The following is a 24,316-nucleotide window of genomic DNA, read 5'->3' as shown; positions in this document are numbered from 1 at the left end:
CCGTTTATCCTTGTCTATCTTATTGTCAGTCTGTATAATTCCATGGTTACCGGAATTTTAAATAATTACGAAGCTACAGGTATTTGCGAAATGTTAATTAGGCAGATTACCTTCAAAAACCTTGCTGCCGTATTTCTGATATAGTTTTGTACAAATTTCTCAGCTTTTAATAAAAATTAATTTATTTTATTATTTTTTCTGTACTCCTATAACAGCGCCAGACAACACCTGCAGAGGAATGACGCCAATTTTGAATCACCCTGTAGACTTTTTTGTGCAATGGGCTTCGCTTCACCTGTTCTAAATGGGGTTCGTTTATAGCGAATTCTAGGCAAATACTTATGTGTATGTTGAAGATCCAGTTTGATAAAAAGAAAAGTGAAATAACTGAGTACTTTTGGTATTCAAATCGCAAAGAAAATGTCATCAATTTCTTTTAATCACATTCCGGCGCGAGTCTCCTGAAAAGCTCTGATGCGGCTCACGTTTAGCCCCGATAATCCGAAATGGTTTCTATTTCCGCGGGCCAATGTCTATAAATTCTTCTATGGCAATCGTTCTTTATCATTCGGTAGTAAATTGATGATCGCAATGATGGTTCGTTCAAAACTGTTGATTGTTGTTGCTTTAGTGGCCGTGGCTGCAGCCCATGACCCTTCAGCCGTTGATGTTCTACAAGACATCTATTCAACATGCTTAAAGGATCTATCTTTAAAATGTGCCAAGCCGAAGGCTCTTCACTGGATAAGCAAAGTCGTCGACAAGGAACAAATCAGGATTACCCAGGACTTGGTTTTGTTGAAAAAGGATAATCCGGCTGAAGTTGAGGTCAGTTCTAGCTATAAGCGTCTGATATTGAGTGTTGAGATGTGATGGGTTTTAGGTTGGACGAGGTTTAGAAGAAGATATTTTCGAAAAGTTCGAGGACTTCCTGCAAACTCATGAGTTGGTGGCTAAACCTCCAGCGATCTTGAACCCCAACGGCCCACTTGGAAGCCTTGTGCCCCGCTCATTTCAACCCGAAGAACTCAAAGTTCCTCTGGCTGTAACTGGTAAGTCCTCCCAGAGTAAGTTGAATGGATTGGATTTATTTTAAGCCCACTTGCAGGTCGATCATCAAAAATTGTAAAGAAGGTGATTCTTCCATTCCTGCTGGGTCTGAAATTCAAAACCGCCGTTCTGGTTCCTCTGGCTTTGGCCTTGATTGCTCTGAAAACATGGAAAGCCCTCACCCTTGGACTTCTCTCCCTTGTGCTTACTGGGGCTTTACTAATTTTCAAGCTTACCAAACCAAAGGTAAGCAAAGTTCATAAGAAATAAAGAATGTTGTCTAAAACCTTGTTTTTCACAGGCTGTGAATTACGAAGTCATTCACTACCCACAACACGTAGATCATCACGTTCTGGACCATCACGTTCTGGACCATCACGTTGTTGATCATCCACCAGTTTCCAGTGGCTGGGAACATCCAGGATACGGAAGAGAGTTGAATGCCCAAGAAATGGCCTACAACGCTTATTCCGCCGAGTAATTTATTAATTTATTGAATGTAAATAGAGAAACCGCTAAAAACTTAAATTATTTTACCAATAAAACCATGATTCAAAGTGTGCCTGCTTAGTTTTTTTGTGTGCATTTCACTCAATCTCATTGCGTTTTATTTAGTTTTCCTAACCATTTGTTAAAGAGACAAGTACAAAATTCGAATTTCTTCAAATTAATAATAATAAAATAGTTACGTTCGGCTATTTTTAATAAATCTTGCTTTAATTTGTTAAACAATAAAACAAATATGGATCAGGAACATTGACCTGCTAAGAATCTGGATTCATTTTTTTAAATTATTTTTATTATTATTTGTGTTTACAAATATTGCCGATGGTTCTATACAGTGAGTCCCAGAATTAATGTCTAAATTGATTTAAAATTCAGCGGGCTGTTTGTTGGAAAAAAGCTTGAACGCGTCAATTTTTATACCAAAAAATCCAATCGCACATTTCTCGGTAACGATTGAGCTTCAGTTTAGCACATGTTATCTGCATCATACTAAGAAGTTTGAGAAAAATAAGTTGATGGTGAAATTTATTTTTGGTCCAAATAACTAAATAAATTTAGTATTAAAAATAACATTTACACATAAAATTGACGGGTCCGAACTTTTGTGCAAAAAACAGTCCGCTGAATTTTGAAAATGTAAACATCATTTCTGAGACTCACTATTTAATTAGTTAATTACTTAAGCAGTTGCTGCTGGCAAGTTAAACGCAGAATAATCGTAAATAAATCACCAAATGTACTTTCTTGGAGAATGAACCAATTCTGAAACCATAACACTTCGGTAGAAAAAAATAAAGGAATAATTTATAGACACTTTCAAAGCTATGAAAATAACAACAGTGTGTGGGTGCAAGGCCAGGAATTGTTATAATTGAATTTTTGATCGCGTATTGTCTCAATTGCTGAGGTTGCTGTTAATCGCACATCGTTTCGTGTAAAAACCATTTTAGCTAAGCTCAGAATTATCTGAGCTGCATTCTGCACTTCTTCAAAAGTCTATGAGATAAGCAAAAAATTAACACTAAGTGAGAATATCAAGCATTTTTAGTGATCCATCAACTGAAGAAGAAAAAATATCAAACAAAAATAGGAGACGTAGAATATTAAAAATTATGCAATTTTGCCTTGCCCCAGATGTTCAATGATGGAGGCAGAAAAATAATACTTAGAGCAATAGCATTATGTTCATCAAATACACATTCACAAGGCAAATAAAAACACATTTTATTGTTCGACGCAACAAACAGTGAAAAGTGTAGAAGAAAAATTTGATCACTACAGATAAATGAGTGAGCTAAATCTGTAAACCACAGTTGAAAATCAATAACAGGAAACATATAATATTTTATTAATTCCAATTAGTTACTTCTCTGCAAATAAACTAACAAACAACAATACTTAATTGGCGCTCAAATATGTCGCAAGAAAAAAAGTATAATAAAGCGAAGTTTAATCTTGAAAATATAATTTTGGATCAAAATTAAGCCAAGCACAGTCAAAACGTTTTCGTGCTTTTGAACTGTCGTGTAAAAGAAATGCTTCTTGGTGATACGTAAGCAGGAGTGGCTAGCGAAACGTTTGGGAAGAAGTTTTTTCTTCGAGGGTCTTAAATCCCAAAAACCCATCAGTTTCAGGCGATTACCGCGAAAGATTAACTTTTGCTATTGCAACAGCAATTTAAACAAAATTAGGTTAACATTGAAGTTAAAAACAACAATTGAGTTGACTAGTTATTCAAATATCTGAGTTGAAATGCATCTAAGACGAATTAAAATTAAAATGAAATTTTGCAAAAAATAAACTTTTCCACTATTTGGAGGTTGAATAGTGGAACAGTTGAATTTGTAAAACAATGTATTAAAAATTTCCTAGAAACAACTAGCGTTTGAGGTAGAAGTACGCAATAAAGATCCTGAATTCAACACACTTTTGAAAAACCCGTCACTTAACAAAAAAGCGTTTGTTTCCCCAACTGCTGCAAATCTACTTAAATCCTGTTGCCTGCAAAGCAAATGTCTATTTATTAGTATACTAATTTTTACTTAAACCACACTTGGCCGAAGCCACCAAAGCAAAATTACTTTTATTATTTTTCCTAAATAATTCCACAGCTTTCAGTGGCATTTCAATGTCCAAAAGGATAAAAGTGAAACTTTTCATATTACTTCAGACTGCCCTCAACAAATGCTGCAGGATGTGGATCAGTAGGTAAGCGCCTATAAACGATTTGCCAACATGGGCCTGACAAATCTATATGCAAAAGTACGCTACCATATAAAAGAGCAAACTAAAATAATATCGGGGTCGCAATTTAGGCATGAAAACTTTGCTTTGCTACTTCCGTTTGTTTAGTTTATAAAGCCACTTACACATCAATCCGATTATCATTCAGTAATCAATATCGATCATAACAACGGTTGATTGTTCTGATCGATACTCCCTAAACAGGAAAATGTGGGGTTTAAAAAGTTTGATCGTTTTCGGGATAGTAAGTGTCGTATTGTCGGATCCATCGGCTGTGGATGTAGCGCAGGATATTTACAAGTCCTGTTTGCAACATTTTTCTGTTAGTTGCGCTAAACCGAAAGCGCTTTTGTGGTGGAATAATGTTTCCAACAAGGGTTCGATCAAATTGACTGAGGATTTAATTCTACTCAAAAATGGGCATCATGAACAGGTAATAGAATCATGGTTCTTGAATAAATAGAAAAAATGTTTGAACAAATATCTTTTGGGTTTTAATTAGGTTCGCGGATTTGAAAATGAAAATATTTTGGATCGATTCGACAACTTCCTGCAAGGATACAATTTGCTGGCTAAGGTTCCGTCTGTCCTCAAATCAGACGGACCATTAACGAGTATGGTACCCAGAAGCTTCGTTGAAGCGGAACCCATCCAGGTACCTTTGTCAGCGACAGGTAAATAAATTAATATCAATTATAAAAAACTTTCAACAGCTTCTCTTGAAAACCTACACATTAGGTTCAAGTTAAACAAACAATTCACTGTCTTTGCTTTTTTAATTATCTTCATTTTTTCCTATTGTCAATTAATTTTTGAAAAATATGCAACCATTACGTAATGTTTAAACGAAAAATATCAAAGAACGCAATTTTTGAAATAAAGATTTCATTTTCAGGCCGTTCTTCAAAAATTGTCAAGAAAGTGATCTTCCCATTTCTGCTGGGACTTAAATTCAACACTGCCGTTCTTGTGCCTTTGGCCTTAGTCTTAATTGCCCTGAAGACCTGGAAAGCCTTAACATTGGGACTTATTTCTGTGGTTCTAACTGGTGCCGTGGCAATTTTCTCCAAATTCGTCAAACCACCCGTAAGTATAGCAACATTAACTTGTTCGATTTGTTACAAATTATGCCAAAACTCATAAGAAGAAGCAAAAAATATCAACCATGGAATGAAAAAATACTGCAGAAAATGTTTAAACAAACATGCATTTGCCTTCCGGTTTGATCTCTGCTTTCGAAAAATGTTGACTTAGTAGCATAACAATGTAACCAGCATCGAAATGTCTTTGACTGGGTATTACAAAAAATTTCTGTTGGAAAAACAGTCTAAGGATAAGTCTTCTGCAGCTTAACAAAAGCGATAATATTCAATATAATAAATACATTTAAAAATATCTGTTTTTTCAGCAATATGAAGTGGTACACTACCCCCACTTGGACTCTCACCATATAGATTTCATCACACCCCAGTTGGTACCTCAACCCGTTCCAGTGGTGGCACCAGCCCCCGTTTACGGATCGCCAATTTACCGACACAAAAGGGACGCCGCTGCCCAACTTGCCTACAGAGGGCAAAATTAACCACAAGACTCTTCAACTCAGATTTGAGCGCTCACTTTTAATTTATTGTTATTTATTTTTCTGTTAATTTCAAATAAAAAATCGCAACGTATTGAAACTAGTTTTCTTTAATGTGGATTGTTAATGAAAAAGACCTTTTTCCTTTTTTACTCAGTTCTTCTTTCTATTTATTTACTATTTATACTTAGTTCAGTGTCTGGCCAAAACTATGGAGAAGTTGCATGGCGAAAATACGATGAAACTTCTAAAGAGCTTACAAATAATTATTCTCAAAAAGCATAAAAAAAATCTCTAAATATATTAATTGATTACTCATTCTCAAAAAAACTTACATAAGTAGTTAAAAGCAGCCAATAATCTGTTAAAAGAAGCCAACACTTACCTTGACTTCATCTGACAAATGCAAATTACGTCTTCTTTTATCTACTTTTACCTACAAAAATTCATTGATCCATTCGAATGCAATCCAACATCATATCCAAAATAATATTGTTTGCATTCAACAAAGCTCACATTCCAAGCAGAGATACTAAAAAATGCATAGTAAATAGAATTGTATAATTTAACAAAAAAACATACATTCCTAAGATAAAATGGGTGTGTGCAGATTTCGAAATACGCTAACCTCAGGCACCCCCAGGACCGGTTTCGAGTCTATTAGCTCCCATCAGCCTGATATTAGCGATTCCGAAACTTTTTTCAGGCTGAACCCAGCTGATGAGAGCTTATAGGCTCGAAACCGGTCCTAGGGGTGCCTGAGGTTATTGCATTTCGAAATCTACAGTTGCCTATTTAAAAAGCTCATGACTGCTCTGCTGATGCCGAAAGCTTTCCATTGTTCATATTCCTAAGATGTTCCAAAGTGGAGTCAAATCAAACTCTTATCATAAATGGAAACTTTTTCTCTATCTATCCAAGAGTCAACTTTTATGGCTCATTTTCCACCAACTTAACATATTCATTAGGTCTTACGCAATATGTAAAAGAAAACCTAGAATTGATAGTACAAATGAGACAAAACCCTCATACCATTAACATTTAGATTAAAAGGAGAAATAGTGCAACCAGAGGATGGATATTCTTCGGAAACATCAAGAATATTTTAATAAAGTTCCTTTACGTGCACATCTTAATGAAAGTAATGCAATTGAAAAATATTAGCAACTTAACTGCCGGTTTAGGTTCTTTGAAGAACACGTTTACATCAACCAATGTTTTGTCAAGACGACACTCTGAAGAACCTTAATTTCCAGGAACCTGCCAACTTAAACCGCCAGAAACCCAAAATTCTGAGAAAACTCATCAAAACCAGATAATGAAACTCTTAACCAAATCCAAAACCAGCAAGATGAGATTGGAAAGCACAAAAGTAAAATTGATCCACAATACAAAAAATACAGTTGCATCCTGAATACCAATATCAGCAGCCTCCAATTGACAATGGCTTTTAATGCCGTCACGTACACTTAGTATGCAAACAGTGGGGCCCCGGATTTGACTGGTAGGAAATTTTTAAATGTTCGACATCAATTTCCCAAATAAGAACCGATCGAATTGAACGCAAAAACACTTCCTCCAGGTCACCGCTATAAAACGGAAGGGTGTGTTTTTAGGCTACCATTCGGTAATTAGTTTTGGCTTGGGACGGTATGATGAAGCTCCTCATCTGTTTTGGTATTGGCTTCCTAAGTTTAGCGTGTGCTTCGCCAGTAGCGGAGAAAAAGGCTCTGAGCTTCGAATCTGATCCTTTGGGATACATCAAGGAATATGTTGTGGCTTTTCTCGATGACTTTCTCAGTAAGGATAATCATGAGGTAAGTCGAGGGCTCAGGCAAAACTGAAATTCACATTGCATCCGTTAGTTCTCAGATGATGTGAAAGTATCTAAGAACTCATACAGATCAAGCGAATCAAGTGGCAGAAGCAACGATGATTACGAAGACAAGATGGAAAACTACATCAAAAGTCATGATGTCGAATTCAAAATCCCTGCTGTTGGTTCAGTAACTGTTGAAGCCAGGAACTTGGACAGCGATGAGCTGGATTTCAAAATCAACTTCGGAACTGGAGTAGAAGAAGGCAAATAATCTCAAACAGTTCCCCGAAGTGCTTCTAAAGCCCCATTCCTTTGCAGCTCGTAAATCCAAGCTGAAGAAAATCTTCATCCCCATCCTGGTATTTGTCCTGCTGAAGGCCATCACTCTAGTGCCTCTGGCTTTAGGAATTCTCAGCTTGAAAGCCTGGAATGCCGTCCAATTGTCCTTCTTCTCATTCGTGATTGCAGTCGGACTTGCCATTTTCCAATTGTGCAAGAAAATTGCAGCTGACGGTGCCGCTCCTCAAATTGCAGCTCACGAAGCTTGGCCAGCCCAACAATACTACGCCCGATCTTTGGACAGTGATGACGCTCAAAATTTGGCATATTCTGCATATACGCAGTAGCACTCTTTGAATGTATAGTAGTTTTTAATATTTATTGAATGTAATTTAATGTGCAGTAAAGCTGCTTAATGAACGTTGTGACCTCAAAATAAACGCTTTTCGATTAGCTTTTTGCATTATTTGTTGTTTGCCTTGTTGGATTTTGGTAGTATGGGAATAGTCGCAGAGCTCGTGCTTTGTCAAAGCAGCAAAAGGATTCTGGATGAAAATTGAATTGGTTCTAACAAGACTGATTTTTTGTATGGAATATATCTTAGTCGCATACATTTGAAAATTAGATACATTTTCATCTGGAGAATCTTCATCTGGAGTATGGCTAAGATTTCAAGTATGAAGCGTTATCAGGCACAAATTGAGCTGAAGCTCTCATTGGATTTTTCACTTAAAAAATTACTTGAAAAATATTGGCAGCTTTCACACAAAAATACAAATTTAAACTTTTTAGTCCCACTCAGTTTTAACAACATGTGAAACTTGACTCAGGAACGGTGGCGCATTTTCGGGATATCTGAAGAACCATTAGAGTCGCTCGTTTCCCTACCACTCAATAGATAATGCAAAAGTTTATTAACCAAGCGAATCTTGAGTTGGGATATGCTGGCAATCTTCACAGAAAAAGTGAAATCTAGGTATTTCTCACACATGTACAAGATAAGGCCTTCGCTTTAAACATGGCGCCACCTTTTTGCTCATATTTTCGGAACAAATGGAGCAGGCGCCCTAATTTCTTCACCTCTCAATAGGGAATAAAATTGCACATTAGCATTCAAAGTATCACATAGGAAATATTTACAGGTTTCTTATAAAAATGTACAGTTTTAGCGAAATTGACTGAAACATCGCGCCTTTTTGCATCAACACGACGTTTTAGCTTTAGATTAAAGCGAGAAGAACATTTAAAAAGACTCTAAAAGACATTGCTCGTTTGTCTCCACGAAAACTGAAAAATTTTGAAAAAAACTTTAGAGAGAGAGAAAAAGAAAGAAAAAATCCCAACTTTAAAAGGCAACGATTTATGAAACCGTCCTTTACAAATTAGCGTGATTCCAAAAATCTGTACTTTACAAACTTTTTCAACCAGTTGCTATCACTGTTTGAACAGTTAGGTTGCAGCATTTATATGCACATTGAATATCATAAGTATCAGGATGTATGAGTTACAATTTGCGACCAAATTGGACAGCGATTAGACCTCTTTTTTAGGCATCCCTCATTAATATTAAATGAACTTTCGTTTATTTACAGTTAATATAAAACAGCCAGGTTGATTCTGTTGCTCATTCAGCCATACACTACACCAAAGAAACTCTAGTCAGTAGTTTATTAAGAAATAGAAATGTCGTTCAAGTGCTTAGTGGTTTTGTGTTTAGCCGGTTTAGTCCATGGAGCCCCACAGGAATTCTGGAAAGGAACCGCTTTGGATTCAACGGTAGAGAAATTGAGAGATAGTTGTGCCGAAAATAATAGCTTTGCATGCATTCAGTTTAAAGCATTCGCGTTTTTGGATAATGTGCTTCATGGAAGTTATTTCGAAGTAATTATTTTCCTGTTTCTGTTTCTAGCTCTACAACTAATCTGTTGGAAAATTGAGATCTAATCACTTGTGGCATTTTTCAGCACTTATCGGAAAACGTGGCGATCAGTCGCAACGGTTACGACAATGAAGTTGGCACCAAAAGATCAGAAGACTCCCTGGAAGAGGCTGTTGCAACTTTCATCAAATCAAACGACGTTACTTTCAAAGTTCCAGTTATTGGAGACGTGACTGTAGATTCCCGAAAGCTTGATGATGATGAAATCAATTTCAAACTGAACTTCGGCTCTGAGGTGGAAGGTGAGCGCAAAATCGTTTGCTGACTTTCAGTGTTGTCAATTTTCTTTTATATTTTTCAGAACGCGGCAAGAAACACAAGCTAAAGAAAGTCTTCATTCCCATTTTAACTTTCATCTTGCTGAAAGCCATCACAGTGGTTCCCTTCATCATCGGAGTTCTGGCGTTCAAGGCATGGAACGGTCTTCAGCTTTCGCTGATGTCTTTCGTGATTGCTTCCGGTTTGGCAATTTTCCAATTGTGCCAGAAACTGGCTTCAGATTCGCACGCTCCTGTTATTCTGGACCATCCACCAGCACAGTACAAGAGATCGCTAGATGATTCGCAACAACTGGCTTACTCAGCTTACGTGCAATAGATTTTAGTTTGTAATTGATGGTTAATATATGTTTATTTATTGCTCAATTTATGCAGTTTTTTTATTATTTGAGTTCGCCTTGCAAAGACATTGAGAGTTAATTATTATGCAGGTGATAAAAATGGTACAAAAAATGCCCAGCTGATTCCATTCCATTTATTGTTCAAGTGAAAGTTTGCTCTTGAAGTTTGCTAAACATTCTCTAAAGTTCTTAGACCGTTCAACTGAAGTGTTGAAGAACGTAATTTTTGGGAATCCTGATCGCTAATTCTTTAATGAGCCCATTTGCTTAAAGGCTATTAATGTTGTTAATGTGCTTAGTTCAGGTTTAGTTAATGGTCTTCTAACATTGGGAAAACGTAATAAGGAAAAACCTAAATGTGAATTAGTCGTTATAAGAGCTGGTGAATATCAATTCATTCAGTTTCGGTTTTTTGGTTTTCAGCTTATTGAGTTCGTATTTAAAATGTTTGATTTCAAGTGGCTGGGAACTCTTCTCGCTGAGGCACTGCTGTTATACTACGTGTCATTCATAATTTGGAATTGGAGATTTGTTAAATTTTCTTGGAAAAACAATGCGTTTTTTCTGCCATTTTTGCCTGGAATTGGTAACATCTATATAGCGATTATTGCTAGATGTACAGGTTAGTATAGTCATGAAAAATATTGCATTTTCTGAAAAGAATAAAACACTTTTAACTGTAGATAAGTTGTATATGCATGAGGTGAATTAATGTTTTGAAAATATTATATATATCCTTGAATACTTTGCCTCAAAATGTGTGCCTTTTAAAATAGACGAATTTTCCTGCACTTTCAATTACCCACTATTCTATTACATCTCTTACAAGTCATCATATAATAGAATAATTTCGATTAGTAAAGAAATTAATTTAGAAAATTTATGTGGTAAAATGAAAGGCGTCTCTATAATTTTGCGTGTTTCTGTTTATGGTTTTTTCGCTAATTTTTTTGAAAATTACGTTGGTTGTATTTTTAATTTAACGATAAACTTTTGTGTTTGGAGTTTTTACTGCTAATTATCTTTTCAGTTTTCAATATAGTTCTAATATTGTTTGGAATTGGTTCACTTTGATTTTGTTTCAATTTTGTATTTTTAATTTAATCAAAACATTTGTCAACATTTCTTTTGCAAAATTAAAGTTATAACTTTTAGCTATGTTTAGTTTTTAGCAAGTTTGCCATCAATTCAATTTAAATAATTTTCTGCTTTTGATACTTTTATTACCGACTGAATACCAAACAGCGTAACATTTATCTTAATCCGGCCAAAGCTTTCGAACTGTGTGTAATATTCAGTTCTAATGATAAAAAAATTTATCTTTCCAGACAATGTTGTCGGCATTTTAACATTCATTGACGATGTGTTTGGGTTTCCTTTCAACTTGTGGCTAGGACATAATTATCACTATATTACCAAAGACCCCCAGGAAGTGAAGACGATTCTGCACAACATCAGTGCTCAGAATAAAGGATTTACCTATCAGGATATTTCTTATGTGTTCCAGAACTCCCTGTTAACCATACACTGTAAGGACTAGTAGGAATTCTACATTTTCTAAGCCTGCATAAAACAGCGCCCTTAATAGATCAGAACAGTGGAAGTACAGCTATATTTTTTTTTAGACAACAAATGGCGACTTCGTAGAAAGGAATATGCGAAAAGCTTCAAACCAGCCAGCCTGAAGCCATTTTCTTTAGACTATTATAAAGATAGTTGCGATTTTATTAAAGAAGTAAAACGCCAGAATGGAGAACTTGTGATAGCATACGACACCTTTACCAAATATGCCTTCAATAGCTTTTTTTGTAAGTGCTAGACAATTAGACGAAGAATAGTACAGATTACTTTATTGTTTCAGCAACTTCAATAGCTCTGGACAAGAAGCCCACAAATATGCATAGGTTTGGAGAATGTTTAATGGAGTAAGTCACACATACGTTATTATCGAAAATCAGAATTCAATTAATTATACATAATGCATGTTATAACATTGGCATCTACACAGGAAACAAACTTTTCACGTGGTAATTAACAAATATGCCACGCATTTGGGAGCTTCGAGTCGTTAAATTGTAATAAACATTAAAAAAATATTTAATGATATATAATGAAGTTTTCTAACAAATTATATTTGCAAATGTTATCATTAATTCTATTGCTTCTACCAACATCCTGATGTTTTCCAGATTCCAATCAGATGTGGCTCGCAAACTGCTCAATCCTTTAATTCCTGCATCTTTATGGCTGCGCTTTCAAGCTGGAGGAAAAATTGTTGCTAGAAAGGTTAAGGAACTCAGGTCAATTAGTGAGGAGGTTATACCAAATCCCTATGTTATTTTACAGTATTAAAACACACGGTTTGCTTCACAGATTCTTCGCGACAAAAACAACCAAAGGGAGGACTTCAAAAGTAAGTTACTTACGTACTGGCAAATTCAGTAAATAAAGTTTTATATGCTTAAGGTTTCGTTGCCAATGAAGAAACGCCCGCTTTATTGGATTTGATGATGAGCTTAAAAGGTGGCATACTGTCAGATGAAGATATTTTTGACGATCTAATGTTCCTCTCGTCTGCTGTGAGTAAATTCCAGAATGGCGTTGAGTTTTAAAGGAAAAAAATTGTTTTTGTTCTAACAGGCTACAGACACATCAGGACATTTACTCATGTTTATGTTCACTTTACTAGGAATGTATCCTGAAGTGCAAGTAAGCAGGAAACTCCTTCCGCCTTTGACATGCTGATTTTTTATTTTGTAGCAAAAAATATACGACGAGGTGATACAGCTTGTAGGAGAAAATAACATTTTGCCGGATGATGTCTCCATGCTGATTTACACGGAGGCATTTATTAGCGAATCGCTGAGGCTGCTTCCAGTAGTTCCAGTATTAAGCCGGTCATTGGACAAAGATATTAACTTAGGCAAGCAAACACTGTTCAAAATAGGCATCAACATTTATTTCGGGCGTTTACTTTTCAGGGCACAAGATAATACCCAAAGGCGCCAACGTTGTCTTGTCCCTTTTCCACTTGCACAGAAGCGAAAAGTATTGGGAAGACCCGCAGAAATTCGACCCTGACCGCTTCTTGCCAGAAAATATCAGCAAGATAACGCCATATTCTTACCTACCATTTTCTTCCGGTCCCAGAGATTGTTTGGGTATGAAAATATGCTTACAAAAAAAATATGTTACGAAAATTGTGGGTTTCTAGGAAAAGCCCAAGCGATGGTTATGCTAAAAATTTCAGTCGGGTCCATTGTACGAAGCTTCCAAATTTCATCCAAGCACAAATCCATTGACGAATTTGAGCTGATGTCTTCGCTGTCTTTGAAAACTAAGCATCCACTTGATTGCCACTTTACACCAAGGGATTAAAAAAGAGCTTCGGTTTGCAGTTAAAAGTCTTCTGAGCTTAATCTTCAAAATGTATGTAATTTTTTAGACACTCACCCTTAACATTTTATAAAAAATTAATTAATTTCAGTGTTCTTTCATTTTAAAATAATTCGATCCCTACTTCAATCCCACAATTTACTGGTAATTACTCGTAAAACACGTTTCCTGAAATTGGGATTCCGAAGGTTCCAGTAATAAAATGTTCATTCATGCATTCAAGCACCAAGAATCTCGCTTCATAATTCGGATTTCTACACTTCGCAGTCATTCATCGCCAATACTTTTCTATTATGCTCTTTGCATTTTTTACAGAAAATAACAGACATGAACGTATAAAATTGAGAACAAATTTTTTTATTCTACTTCTAGAACTTCTAATATGTCTTAAAGAAGCCTTTAGAACTGTTCAAAAACCATTACTTAATTTATTAAACATTACGTTATTACATACATACATCATTACATAATTGATTTTATTTTTTATTGAAAGATTTTCTCATTTTGATTATTTCACGCTTTTTTCAGGTATAGGTCTCTAAACACTGTAGGTCTGCAAAACTGAACTGGAATGTTTCAGATCGATTTTTTTCAATTTTTCCATCAGTTCAGCTTAATTGATATTTTTCTAAAATACTGTAAATTATCTCAATTGAACACGATTTTACACTGCAAATAGAATTGTCAGCATAAATTTGCTTTGATGCGAATATGTGAATGGTTGAAGCACCCAAAGTAATAGACTGAAAGCAAAATTAATTTGGAATAATAGTAATTTTTTGCAAACATTAACCGTTGTATCAGAAACGTTCAATGCCACGACAAATTAAAGAAACAAATCAATGACAATCAACAATACGAAAACTGCACTGCGAATGTTTCAAGTTGGCCAGTTCACGCACAATTCATTTTTTCAGGTTTCATGTTGAACAAAATATAATAAAATTTATTTCGGGACGTTTCAATTTTGAATGTTTCCATTATAACGTTCTTATAAACACATACATACTTTCTAAATCAACCAAATAGAAAAACTATTGTATATTAGGTTGGTAGAAAGGATAAAATTGTTGGTTAACTGCACAATGAATGATTTACATATATTCCAAGGGAGCTTAAATGCAAACAACCGTTTTAAAATTAGAAAATCCATTCAAAATTCTACGATGAATATTTTGCTGTCTTAAGTCATTCTGTTGAAAGGGAAATCAGCAAAAGTATTTTAGGAATTCACAATTTGCTCTCTCAATTTGCGATTAACGTAATTACTATTCGATATAGTAGTTAAAATCAGGACTGTACTGTAAATGTTTCCACTTAACCAGTTCATAACAGCTATTTCTGTGCAATATTTTCCGTTTAAAAAATATGATAAAATAATTTCAAAGCATTTAACTGTAGCATGTTTGTATTGCTATAAATTGCTTGAAGTAGTTGTATCAGAAACCCACTAAATAAAATAAAATGGTTAATTATGTGCCCAACAAATACAACATATAAGTAGACAATTTTTGTATGTATGCGTATAAAAAGAATACTTCTACGAGGAATATTTTGTAGTTCGAGAAAATCCATGATTCACTAATTTTGTTCTTTTAAAGAGGAAATCAAAGGTATTTCAGTTTGCAATTAGCATAATTACTAATCATTACAATAGACTAGTTCGAGTTTTAAAGAAAAATGTTGTTGATTGTGGCCTCGACAGTGGCCTTTCTTAATAGAATTTTATTATTGAGACACACTAGCTTGAAGTTTTCAGCAGTCTTTTCCATCCACTCAAGTTAAACTATGTATATTATTCTGTTAAGTTCGTTCGTTTTTTACGCTCTTTTCCTGATATGGAAGTGGCGATTTTTCAAATTTTCGTGGAACAACCATGCGTTTTTCGTTCCGCTGTTGCCTCTTATCGGTACCATGTATCTTCCCGTAATCTTCGGATGCAAGGGTGAGTACTGTATACACCAAAACTGGTCCAAAATAGTGTTTTTTACTAAATCATCGCACTTTTAAAGACAACTGTGTTTTTCTTAGATGTGGTCACTGCCGTGAGAGTTGTAGGGAGCAAACTAGGATTTCCTTTCAACGTGTGGATAGCATTTGATTACTACTATATAACGAAAAATCCTTTGGATATAAAAGCGGTTTTTCATAATTTAAGTGCTCAAAATAAGGGGAGCGTTTATGATGACATTGCCTATCTGTTTCCAAATTCACTGCTGACAACGCATTGTAAGTACCGATGTTTTATTTTTAAGAATATTATATGAAGTGTTTCAGATAAAACCTGGCGAATCCGCCGCAAAGAGTATTTGAAAAGCTTCAAACCGAGCACTTTAAAACGTTACTGCTTAGATTATTTCCAAAACAGTGCCGACCTGGTTGAACAGTTCAAAAATCGAAAGGGAGAAATTGCCATTTCATACGATGTGTGTAACCGATTCACATTCAAGAACTTCTTCAGTAAGTTGGTAATTTTTCACATTAACACCTAGATAGGTCTTTGGGTGCGTTTTCAGCTACTTCAGTTGGTTTGAACCAGAATCCGGAACATTTTAGTATATTCGCAGACAAACTGTTAGAGTATGTTGCAACTTTTAGTGCATTGTGATTTTATTAATTGCTTGCAACATTTCAACAGATTTGAGGAGGACTTGGGTAAAAAGCTGCTCAATCCTTTGCTTCCCATGTCGATATGGTCTCGACTTCATCCGGGGGGAATAAAGACAATAAACGCAATGAATACAATTAAAACAGTTATCAAACAGGTAAAACATCAAATCACGCAACTGAGTCTTCAATAAATTCCGGGAAAAATACCTCATGTGTGTTACAGATTCAGGAGAAAAAACTTCAGCTGCGGGGAGACGAGGAAGGTAATTAATGCGGGTAAAAACTGTTTCTGCGCCTCAATAAAGGGGGAATAACATTTTAGATAATACTCATTTTGAAGACACCGACCTGGACCAACCTTTACTCGACTTAATGATGAACATTAAGAGGACTGTAGTAAATGAAGAAGATATATTTACTGACATGGTTTTCATTGCTGCAGCGGTAAAAAAAATAATCCTAATCAATTTTGGTCATCAAAATAAAAATTTTCAGGCAACTGATACCACGGGGCATACATTAATGGCAGCGTTTACCTATCTTGGAATTTACCAGGATGTGCAGGTAAACGATATTAAAATGCGAAATATTTCAGCTTCATAAGAGAATTTTTAATTTCAGCAAAAACTGTACGAAGAAGTAACCGATATTGGCGGCGAACTAACTTTCAATGATTTGTCAAAGCTCGTTTATACCGAAGCAGTGATTAATGAAACTCTGAGGCTTTTTCCGGTGATTCCATTCCTGAGCAGAGTATTGGAAAAAGACATCGATTTAGGTAAAATAATAAATGCTCAATGTAGTAGCATTTATGGTTGGATTTGCAGGTGACAAAGTAATACCAAGAGGATCTCATTTCGGGGTTTCAATTCTGGACCTACACAGAGACGAAAAATACTGGCCGAACCCTTTGAAATTTGATCCCGACAGATTTTTGACAGAAAATGTTGCGAACATTCAGCCTTGCACGTTTATTCCTTTCTCCACTGGCCCTAGAGACTGCATTGGTAAATATACCTGTAATACATGAACATTTATAACTGAAGATCAATTTCCAGGTAAATCGCAAGCAATGGCAATGATGAAAATCATCATCGCTTCAATAGTACGAACTTTTCGCATTAATTCCAAGCATACGCCCACAGAGGAATTTCAGTACACATCAGGAATAACTATGAAAACTCGACATCCACTAGATTGCACATTTAAGTTACGAGTTTAAAAAATTTGGTCCGAGTTTAAAAAACACTGCACTGAGACTAATTAATTATGTATTATAATTTCGGCTTTTCGCCGCGATAATAACAAAATTTTCATTGATTTTCCTTGATTGTTTCTTAGCTTTTTTGGTTTGTCATTTGTATTCAGCTGCAAGTTTAGTTCAAGTAGGGAACAAATTCATATTTACAAAGATACAGTTTAAGAATCTTTTTTTTTAATTCTGAATAAAGAATTTACCTCGTTGTTTTGATTGTTTATACTGTAGTTTTTAATTAATTATTACTTATTATTCATATCCTCGTACGTATTTCTCGACTCATTTAGGTATAATGTTGCCTTCAAAAACATTAGATTATTAAGATGGCTCAGATTCGAAGGTCGTTTAAAATTAATTGATTACATAATTAAGATCATGATACCAGCGAAAATGCAACTATTAATTCACATTTAAAAGACTGAACGTTTAAAGTACATTAGCTGCTACACAGTGCTCCTGTAATTAAAAAACGTTAGGCACAACTCAGGCCAATCTGCTCAGGGAAAATTTGACAAAATTGCCCCTTATTTCATTTTATCCATATGTAAAGAAAAATTCATACGAGCCAGAAAGTTCCAGATATTTGAGTTTAGAAGAGTTCAGGATTGCAAAATTTATTTAGTCCTTTCTATACACTTTTGAAAGTTCAGCTAGTTCATTAAACACACGATGCCAAAACACTATTACTAACCCAAACTAATTAATCAAATTTTTTGACCTCCTCAATTTGTTTGTAAAATTTACGCAATTATTTAGAATCGCACATCGAATATATAAAGGAGGCAATAACTGAGTAAACTTGAAGAAAATTCCACGTGTTTCGGCCATTTAAGATTGACCATGTATTTTATCTTGATCACTTTGCTTATATTTTACACGGTTTTCATTTTTTGGAAATGGCGCTTTATCAAATTTTCTTGGAAAAACAATGCGTTCTTTGCTCCAATCTTGCCTGTTATCGGTACAATGTATCTTCCAGTAATGTATGGTTGTACTGGTAAGTAGCAAATCCAACTAATGTTTACAGTTTCGCAATATCAATTTAAGTTGAAATTAAATAAAATTTTTGCTTTTAGATGTGATTACCGCCACAAGTTATGTAGGAAGCAAAGTGGGTTTTCCATATAACGTATGGATGATATTTGATTACTACTATTTCACGAAAGATCCCATGGACATCAAAACCGTTCTTCACAATCTAAGTGCTCAAAATAAGGCAAGCGTATACGATGATATTGCCTATCTTTTTCCTAATTCCCTGCTAATAGCCCATTGTAGGTTTATAGTTCACTTTGTAGCATTTGAACTAAAAATTCTAATTTTAGATAAAGACTGGCGAATACGCCGAAAAGCATACATGAAATGCTTCAAACCGAGCACTTTGAAGTCATATTGCTCAGATTACTTTCAGAATGCTTTGGACAAAATAGACAATATGAGGAAAGAAAAAAGTGATTTTGCAATGTCCTACGACGCATTTAATAGGTTAACATTCAAAAACTTTTTCAGTAAGTTACAACTTTCAGTAAAATTTGGTAATATTCTGCACGAATTTTTATACTTTCAGCAACTTCAGTTGGACTGAACGAGGAGCCTGGAAGTTTGAACATATTCGCAGACAAACTTTTAGAGCAAGCTTTAGTAAACCCGCTGTATATTCCGAAATCACTTATTTGGATTTTTCAGATTTGAAGACGATTTGGCTAAAAAGCTGGTAAATCCCTTGATTCATGTAATGTTATGGTATCATCTTCATCCTGGTGGAATCAGAACAGCAAACGCAATAAAAACAATTAGAACTATTATCAAACAGGTAGGTATATTAAATTATCCATAATTTTTTATACCTTAAAGATCTTTTAAACTTGAACGCTAGCGTAAAATGTACTTGTCAAGCTCAACAAATTCCTTCCTTCTATTTACGAAATTGTTACAGATTCTGGAAAAGAAAATGCATCAAAGAGCCGACGCTAAAGGTAAGGCATTTTTAAGTCCCCTTTTGGATGTCCACATAAAAACTCAACCCAATTTTAGCTGATTTTCACAGTGAAGATAACAATGCTGAACTGCCTCTGCTCGATTTAATGACGAGCCTTAAAGAATCAATAATAAGTGAAAAAGATTTGTTTAATGATATGGTTTTTATCGCAGCTGCGGTAAGACTCACACAATAACACTTTGTATAGTTTTCATCCGATCCACATCTTTTTAGGCAACTGATACCACAGGACATACGCTAATGATGGCGTTTACTTTCTTAGGAATGTTTCCAGATGTGCAAGTAAAAAAAGTTTATAACAGACTAAACATTCCAGTTTCAGAACAATATTTAAATTGCAGGAAACCTTATTGGAAGAAATAACTCGCGTTGGCAGTAACATCACATTCGACGATCTATTAAAGCTTTCATACACTGAAGCGGTGATTAATGAAACTTTGCGGCTTTTTCCAGTGGTCCCGTTTGTTGGTAGGGTTTTGGACAAAGACATCGACTTAGGTAAATGAGTGAATCGGTTTTCATTTTCTATAAGTTGCCGTCAACTGTGGATTTGCAGGGCACAAAGTTATACCAAGAGGAACTCATTTTGCCGCCTCAATTTTCGACCTCCATAGAGATAACCGATATTGGCCAGACCCTCTCAAATTTAATCCCAACAGATTCCTGCCAGAAAACATCAGTAAAGTCCAACCTGGCACCTTCATCCCATTCTCCACAGGACCCAGGGATTGCATTGGTAGAATATTTCGCATTGTGTAGGTCATATGAACTTGGGCATGATTTGCAGGGAAAGCGCAAGCAATGGCTATGATGAAAATCACCATAGCTTTAATAATACGGAACTTTAAAATCCATTCCAAGCATAAGTCGATAGAGGAATTTCAGTATATATCAGGAATAACTATGAAGACGCGACAACAGCCAGATTGTCACTTCTCGCTTAGGCAATAGAGACAAGGCGCAGTTTGTGCAAGAATTTAATAATAAACCTATTAGTTCTTTAAAAGTTTATTTGTATCTTAATAGCCAATAATTATACTTTAATTAAATTACTCGATGGAAACGATTCGTTACTTCATGGAGCCACCAACTTTTCTCCAATTGATTTTTTGAATTAATCAGCTTTTGCACACAAAAAATGTTTGCTGCTTTAATGTCCCTTTTCCTTTCAATTAGGTTTTATAGAAAATCTGTTTCTCCCGATAGATTTTTAAGATTCTGAATGGTCCACCTGCAAAAACAGCACGGACGTTGCAACTATATCTCTAATTAAAGGAAAGAGTGCGAAAACTACGAGGAATCTTGACTGTTGAGTCTAAAATAAAAATCTTCAGTAGCATAAGTAAGCTCTTAAAATCAAGTTTGTGTATTAAAAATCCCACTTAAGGTAGTTCTAGATCAAAGATTGCCAAACAGATGAATTATAGCTGAAGCATTTCTAAAATGAAAAAGTCTCCACAAACCCCATTTCCCTCGCTAACCTACTGCCATCAATCGAAAAAACTGATGCAAATCGAATTGTCTGAATACTTCCATGCTCTAGCACGTTTCTCTCGTGAGGACCCATCGCGCATATCTAATCAAATTTTAAAAGCGACTTGTCCTTATGCGAACATCCTTAAATTAAAAATAATATGCTAATCCAGATTACGAAAGCTCTACTACACTAATTGTAACAATTCATATTTGGCTTATGATTGATACTATCAGGCCCCTACTTTAACTGTATTATAAATACATATTAAGGGTGTCTAACAGTATCCATTCAGTCGCAACAGTTCTTTGAAAATGAAGACTTGCTTTGTAGTTGTATTGTGCTTCGTTGCAGCTTGCAATGCATCCCCTGCAATTCAGTCTTCATCATGGGACAACCTTCTTCAAGTAAACATTTTCAGATTTTTTCAGTCCTCTGAAAATAACAGCAAAATTGGGAATTTCAGGTAGGAAGTGACTTGGAGGTAACTAAAGCCACATCCGGAAGAAGCAACGATGTGTCCGTTCAAGACTACATTGAAAACTACATCAAATCCAACGACATCTCTTTCAAACTCCCGATTGTTGGATCCACTGTTACGTTGGCTGGCAGGAATTTGGACAACGAAGAACTAGGGATCAAGCTGAACTTCGGCAGCGGCAGCGAAGTCCAAGGTAACACCCGCAACAGCATCAAAAACAAAATTCTGACTAGTTCCTTTTTCAGCCCGCAAGAAGTCCAAGATCAAGAAAATCTTCGTCCCCATCCTGGTTTTCATTCTGATCAAAGCGATGACTCTCATTCCTCTGGCTCTCGCAATCCTGGGACTTAAAACTTGGAACGCCATTCAGCTCTCTTTCATCTCCTTCGTAACCACTCTGGCGATGGCTGTGTGGAAACTTTGCTCCAAAGTGAACGGCGATCATCCACAACCTCAAGTTATTCACGAAAGTTACGATCCTCACCATCATCACCATATTGCAGCTGCCCGAGCCGATCAAGTGGAAGGCATCGAAATGGCTTACAACGGATATGCTCCTGCCCGAAACTGAGTACAGAATTCCTGTGATGTGTTGAAACTTTAATTTATTTTTGAATAAACCTAAACCTGAAATCAACCAATTTTCTTTTACTTGATTTAACTAAACCCTGACGACTAATTTATAAATTTTGCCAAAGGCATTAGAGAAGACGGGCTAAATGCGCCTTTTCAATTTATTGAAACTCAAGTGGTGATTTAAGCGAAAGTGTTTAAATTGCGCAAATCATATTTCACGATGTTTCCAAAACTCTTCTTTTCAATATCAGCCCGCCACTCATGGAATACAAATTAGTAACCCATAATTCCAATTTCCCATCTTCTAATCAGATATTCAAAAGCAGTAGGGCTGGAGGAATTTAGACGTTTACTCTCTATTTATTTTAAGTATTCCACCACTCCTATTTTGGTAGATCGCAATATAAATTAGGTATAAGCTTTTTAATGGCATTCAGTCGCTGGTGCCAGAAAAATGGGTAGGTTAACTGTTCTAGTGATCGTTTTCGTTACTTGGCAAAGCCATGTGTCGGCTGAAAGTTCAGACTTTTCAGAAATTAAGGAGTTTTTACAGGTAAATAATTAATTAGGAAATCGACAACATTTTCAGCAGTTGAAAGAAATATTGTCACTTAGGTGGGCGGAGGTGTGAATATCACACAAATCAGCCAAGCGCGGGATGGTAGAAACTTGGGAAATTCCATCGAAGATGCGACGGAAAATTTCATGAAATCCAATGAAGTAGCCATGGAACTTCCTTTTGGAACAACCGTAACAGTTAGTGGTAGAAATTTTGATAATGAAGAAGTAGACCTAAAGTTGCGGCTTGGATCAGGAAATGAAGTGCAAGGCAGGACATTTATACGCCTTGTAGTGAGCGATATTTACTTAAAATGAAACTCCTTTGCAGCTCGTAAGAAGTCCAAAGTCAAGAAGATTTTGGCTCCCATCCTGATAGTTTTGCTCTTGAAAGCTATTACACTAATTCCGCTAGCTCTGGGTATTCTGGGAATCAAGACTTGGAATGCTTTGCAGCTATCGTTTGTATCATTTGTCACCTCTATAGTTCTAGCAGTATGGAAGTTATGTGCTAAGGTTTGAGTGCAGCGTTCTTTGTAGATGGTTTTTTTGAATTAATATACTTTTCACAGTTCTCCGATCATCATCAAGCCCCGCATATTGTGCATGAATCTGTGCACGATGTTCACGTTCCTCACGTCTACCATGAAAGCCATCATGACCACCATCATGATCCATGGGATCATCATTATCATCGCTCGGATGACAGCCCACAACAGTTGGCTTACAACGGATATGTTCCAGAAAGTAAAATGTAATTTATTAACTTATTTATTGTCAAATGTCTAATAAAGTTGGAGATTTTTATAAATTGGCTTCGAGTTTTGAATGAAGGGTGTGTAGGAAGAAGTTTATAATTTATTTTAACGTTAGTAGACACCGGGTGAACGCATTTTGCAAAGCATGATCGTATTCGATGGTGCTTTGAAATTTAGATACAAACTGCTCAACAAAATTAACGTTATACAACCAAATTTGTTCTACCTTTGGAAGTGTATAAATTCTGATTGCATCAATCTGTTTCCTGTTAGTCAATGTATTGATAAACACTAAGCATCTCAGGCAAATTTTCTACAGGGTGGCAAATAATCCATTTTGTTCTCATTGGCGAAAAAATAATGTGCTGGATCTCACCCCCAAAAATGTAAATCCAAATAACTCGAAACAATTTTTGTACTTTTAGGCCATTTTTCTATTTACAGGATGGCCCGATTTTGACCATCTAGAGCTCATGTTGAAGCTGCAACTTCATAGGCAATTTGAGACAAAATTCCAAGGGTTGCATAAAAATGACCAAAATCAAAATTGTTTCCAAAATCAGCAAAGCTGACAGACTTTTTGACTGGCAGAAGGAAAGTTTACTTGACTTAGTTTTTTTTAACTTTTTACTTAATTTTGACCATTCATGCAACCCGGAATATTGATTATTTTTTTAAAGTCGACTGTGCAGTTTTAGCTGCAACATGAGCCCTAAATTTTGAAAATCAATTAAATCTCAACAAAATCTTTGTGTGATATTCACTCTTAATAAACGAGATGAGTGACAATTTTTTTCGCCGTGTGAGGTTTATCTGAATACAATTTGGTGTTGATATGCGAAAAATAATGTTTTTGTCCGACTAAGAGCACGTGAAACTCACAAATTTTGCATTGTTTCATTTGCGACTTTGTAGAAACTTATAGCTGATAGATGCAAAGTAAAATAAAACTCTTATCTTTCCTGGGCCTCAAAGTGTGAAGAAAAAATTTTGAATATCGTTTATTTCATTATAAAACCAAAAACTAACAAAATGGATGTACTAAATACTGTACGTAGAGTGAATTGTTTAGAATGTGATAATACGTATATAGGACAAACTAAACAATATTTAAAAAAGAGAATGTACGAACATAAATACAGTCTGAGAAATACTAGTGACAATAAAACA

At 35.5% G+C, this 24,316-nt stretch overlaps 8 protein-coding genes across 9 annotated transcripts; all 8 read left to right on the top strand.

Annotated features, from left to right (window-relative positions):
• The first annotated feature begins 569 nt into the window (after window positions 1-569).
• Window positions 570-1,612, top strand: LOC109535214. Its single transcript, XM_019901090.2, has 4 exons — window positions 570-828; window positions 884-1,052; window positions 1,109-1,296; window positions 1,352-1,612. The coding sequence occupies exons 1-4, from the start codon at window positions 583-585 to the stop codon at window positions 1,529-1,531; spliced, it is 783 nt and encodes a 260-aa protein (XP_019756649.1). The 5' UTR covers window positions 570-582; the 3' UTR covers window positions 1,532-1,612.
• A 2,330-nt stretch (window positions 1,613-3,942) lies between these two features.
• On the top strand, window positions 3,943-5,473 carry LOC109535215. The gene is made up of 4 exons (XM_019901091.2): window positions 3,943-4,234; window positions 4,304-4,475; window positions 4,697-4,887; window positions 5,210-5,473. The coding sequence occupies exons 1-4, from the start codon at window positions 4,010-4,012 to the stop codon at window positions 5,381-5,383; spliced, it is 762 nt and encodes a 253-aa protein (XP_019756650.1). The 5' UTR covers window positions 3,943-4,009; the 3' UTR covers window positions 5,384-5,473.
• Window positions 5,474-6,927: 1,454 nt separating this feature from the next.
• Window positions 6,928-7,931, top strand: LOC109535217. Its single transcript, XM_019901092.2, has 3 exons — window positions 6,928-7,197; window positions 7,246-7,462; window positions 7,518-7,931. The coding sequence occupies exons 1-3, from the start codon at window positions 7,033-7,035 to the stop codon at window positions 7,823-7,825; spliced, it is 690 nt and encodes a 229-aa protein (XP_019756651.2). The 5' UTR covers window positions 6,928-7,032; the 3' UTR covers window positions 7,826-7,931.
• A 1,182-nt stretch (window positions 7,932-9,113) lies between these two features.
• LOC109535122 lies at window positions 9,114-10,061 on the top strand. 2 transcript variants are annotated; one of them, XM_019900948.2, is made up of 3 exons: window positions 9,114-9,254; window positions 9,443-9,659; window positions 9,719-10,061. In XM_019900948.2, the coding sequence occupies exons 1-3, from the start codon at window positions 9,162-9,164 to the stop codon at window positions 10,012-10,014; spliced, it is 606 nt and encodes a 201-aa protein (XP_019756507.1). In that variant the 5' UTR covers window positions 9,114-9,161; the 3' UTR covers window positions 10,015-10,061. The 2 variants fall into 2 exon arrangements, with proteins under 2 accessions (XP_019756507.1, XP_019756506.1); XM_019900947.2 differs by having other exon boundaries at window positions 9,114-9,359.
• Window positions 10,062-10,480: 419 nt separating this feature from the next.
• LOC109535116 (cytochrome P450 4C1) lies at window positions 10,481-13,475 on the top strand. Its single transcript, XM_019900940.2, has 11 exons — window positions 10,481-10,658; window positions 11,365-11,565; window positions 11,662-11,844; window positions 11,898-11,961; window positions 12,226-12,352; window positions 12,410-12,449; window positions 12,503-12,615; window positions 12,677-12,745; window positions 12,797-12,959; window positions 13,018-13,197; window positions 13,251-13,475. Exons 1-11 carry the CDS (start codon window positions 10,481-10,483, stop codon window positions 13,412-13,414), a joined length of 1,482 nt encoding a protein of 493 aa, XP_019756499.2. The 3' UTR covers window positions 13,415-13,475.
• A 2,539-nt stretch (window positions 13,476-16,014) lies between these two features.
• On the top strand, window positions 16,015-20,308 carry LOC109535242 (cytochrome P450 4g1). The gene is made up of 18 exons (XM_019901126.2): window positions 16,015-16,197; window positions 16,266-16,305; window positions 16,365-16,486; window positions 16,538-16,606; window positions 16,664-16,820; window positions 16,870-17,049; window positions 17,101-17,261; window positions 18,090-18,297; window positions 18,377-18,574; window positions 18,626-18,808; window positions 18,868-18,931; window positions 18,987-19,113; window positions 19,237-19,276; window positions 19,335-19,456; window positions 19,513-19,581; window positions 19,641-19,797; window positions 19,856-20,035; window positions 20,087-20,308. Exons 1-18 carry the CDS (start codon window positions 16,015-16,017, stop codon window positions 20,248-20,250), a joined length of 2,424 nt encoding a protein of 807 aa, XP_019756685.2. The 3' UTR covers window positions 20,251-20,308.
• Window positions 20,309-20,425: 117 nt separating this feature from the next.
• On the top strand, window positions 20,426-21,891 carry LOC109535243. The gene is made up of 3 exons (XM_019901128.2): window positions 20,426-21,180; window positions 21,240-21,447; window positions 21,500-21,891. The coding sequence occupies exons 1-3, from the start codon at window positions 21,088-21,090 to the stop codon at window positions 21,823-21,825; spliced, it is 627 nt and encodes a 208-aa protein (XP_019756687.1). The 5' UTR covers window positions 20,426-21,087; the 3' UTR covers window positions 21,826-21,891.
• A 364-nt stretch (window positions 21,892-22,255) lies between these two features.
• LOC109535117 lies at window positions 22,256-23,202 on the top strand. Its single transcript, XM_019900942.2, has 4 exons — window positions 22,256-22,383; window positions 22,446-22,659; window positions 22,720-22,904; window positions 22,961-23,202. Exons 1-4 carry the CDS (start codon window positions 22,285-22,287, stop codon window positions 23,144-23,146), a joined length of 684 nt encoding a protein of 227 aa, XP_019756501.2. The 5' UTR covers window positions 22,256-22,284; the 3' UTR covers window positions 23,147-23,202.
• Window positions 23,203-24,316: the final 1,114 nt, after the last annotated feature.

Source organism: Dendroctonus ponderosae, unplaced genomic scaffold, assembly GCF_020466585.1.
Source record: "Dendroctonus ponderosae isolate FM_Combo_2020 unplaced genomic scaffold, Dpon_F_20191213v2 Dpon_F_20191213_5, whole genome shotgun sequence".
NCBI lineage: Eukaryota > Metazoa > Arthropoda > Insecta > Coleoptera > Curculionidae > Dendroctonus > Dendroctonus ponderosae.
Note: the sequence above shows the minus strand (reverse complement) of the source record. Positions and strands in the feature narration are given on the sequence as shown.

What these genes read in the sequence shown, in the direction of transcription:
- LOC109535214 (XM_019901090.2), top strand. Translation starts at nt 583, where the DNA reads ATGATCGCAATGATGGTTCGTTCAAAACTGTTGATTGTTGTTGCTTTA. An exon ending in ATAATCCGGCTGAAGTTGAG is followed by an intron (nt 829 to 883) that starts GTCAGTTCTAGC and finishes GATGGGTTTTAG; the next exon opens with GTTGGACGAGGTTTAGAAGA. An exon ending in TCAAGCTTACCAAACCAAAG is followed by an intron (nt 1,297 to 1,351) that starts GTAAGCAAAGTT and finishes TGTTTTTCACAG; the next exon opens with GCTGTGAATTACGAAGTCAT.
- LOC109535215 (XM_019901091.2), top strand. Translation starts at nt 4,010, where the DNA reads ATGTGGGGTTTAAAAAGTTTGATCGTTTTCGGGATAGTAAGTGTCGTA. An exon ending in AAAATGGGCATCATGAACAG is followed by an intron (nt 4,235 to 4,303) that starts GTAATAGAATCA and finishes GGTTTTAATTAG; the next exon opens with GTTCGCGGATTTGAAAATGA. An exon ending in CCAAATTCGTCAAACCACCC is followed by an intron (nt 4,888 to 5,209) that starts GTAAGTATAGCA and finishes CTGTTTTTTCAG; the next exon opens with CAATATGAAGTGGTACACTA.
- LOC109535217 (XM_019901092.2), top strand. Translation starts at nt 7,033, where the DNA reads ATGATGAAGCTCCTCATCTGTTTTGGTATTGGCTTCCTAAGTTTAGCG. An exon ending in TCAGTAAGGATAATCATGAG is followed by an intron (nt 7,198 to 7,245) that starts GTAAGTCGAGGG and finishes TGCATCCGTTAG; the next exon opens with TTCTCAGATGATGTGAAAGT. An exon ending in CGGAACTGGAGTAGAAGAAG is followed by an intron (nt 7,463 to 7,517) that starts GCAAATAATCTC and finishes ATTCCTTTGCAG; the next exon opens with CTCGTAAATCCAAGCTGAAG.
- LOC109535122 (XM_019900947.2), top strand. Translation starts at nt 9,162, where the DNA reads ATGTCGTTCAAGTGCTTAGTGGTTTTGTGTTTAGCCGGTTTAGTCCAT. An exon ending in TTCATGGAAGTTATTTCGAA is followed by an intron (nt 9,360 to 9,442) that starts GTAATTATTTTC and finishes GGCATTTTTCAG; the next exon opens with CACTTATCGGAAAACGTGGC. An exon ending in CTTCGGCTCTGAGGTGGAAG is followed by an intron (nt 9,660 to 9,718) that starts GTGAGCGCAAAA and finishes TATATTTTTCAG; the next exon opens with AACGCGGCAAGAAACACAAG.
- LOC109535116 (XM_019900940.2), top strand. Translation starts at nt 10,481, where the DNA reads ATGTTTGATTTCAAGTGGCTGGGAACTCTTCTCGCTGAGGCACTGCTG. An exon ending in GATTATTGCTAGATGTACAG is followed by an intron (nt 10,659 to 11,364) that starts GTTAGTATAGTC and finishes TTATCTTTCCAG; the next exon opens with ACAATGTTGTCGGCATTTTA. An exon ending in GGACAAAGATATTAACTTAG is followed by an intron (nt 12,960 to 13,017) that starts GCAAGCAAACAC and finishes TTTACTTTTCAG; the next exon opens with GGCACAAGATAATACCCAAA.
- LOC109535242 (XM_019901126.2), top strand. Translation starts at nt 16,015, where the DNA reads ATGTTGCAACTTTTAGTGCATTGTGATTTTATTAATTGCTTGCAACAT. An exon ending in TTAAAACAGTTATCAAACAG is followed by an intron (nt 16,198 to 16,265) that starts GTAAAACATCAA and finishes TGTGTGTTACAG; the next exon opens with ATTCAGGAGAAAAAACTTCA. An exon ending in TGGTTTTCATTGCTGCAGCG is followed by an intron (nt 16,487 to 16,537) that starts GTAAAAAAAATA and finishes AAAAATTTTCAG; the next exon opens with GCAACTGATACCACGGGGCA.
- LOC109535243 (XM_019901128.2), top strand. Translation starts at nt 21,088, where the DNA reads ATGAAGACTTGCTTTGTAGTTGTATTGTGCTTCGTTGCAGCTTGCAAT. An exon ending in CATGGGACAACCTTCTTCAA is followed by an intron (nt 21,181 to 21,239) that starts GTAAACATTTTC and finishes TGGGAATTTCAG; the next exon opens with GTAGGAAGTGACTTGGAGGT. An exon ending in CAGCGGCAGCGAAGTCCAAG is followed by an intron (nt 21,448 to 21,499) that starts GTAACACCCGCA and finishes TTCCTTTTTCAG; the next exon opens with CCCGCAAGAAGTCCAAGATC.
- LOC109535117 (XM_019900942.2), top strand. Translation starts at nt 22,285, where the DNA reads ATGGGTAGGTTAACTGTTCTAGTGATCGTTTTCGTTACTTGGCAAAGC. An exon ending in AAATTAAGGAGTTTTTACAG is followed by an intron (nt 22,384 to 22,445) that starts GTAAATAATTAA and finishes ATTGTCACTTAG; the next exon opens with GTGGGCGGAGGTGTGAATAT. An exon ending in ATCAGGAAATGAAGTGCAAG is followed by an intron (nt 22,660 to 22,719) that starts GCAGGACATTTA and finishes ACTCCTTTGCAG; the next exon opens with CTCGTAAGAAGTCCAAAGTC.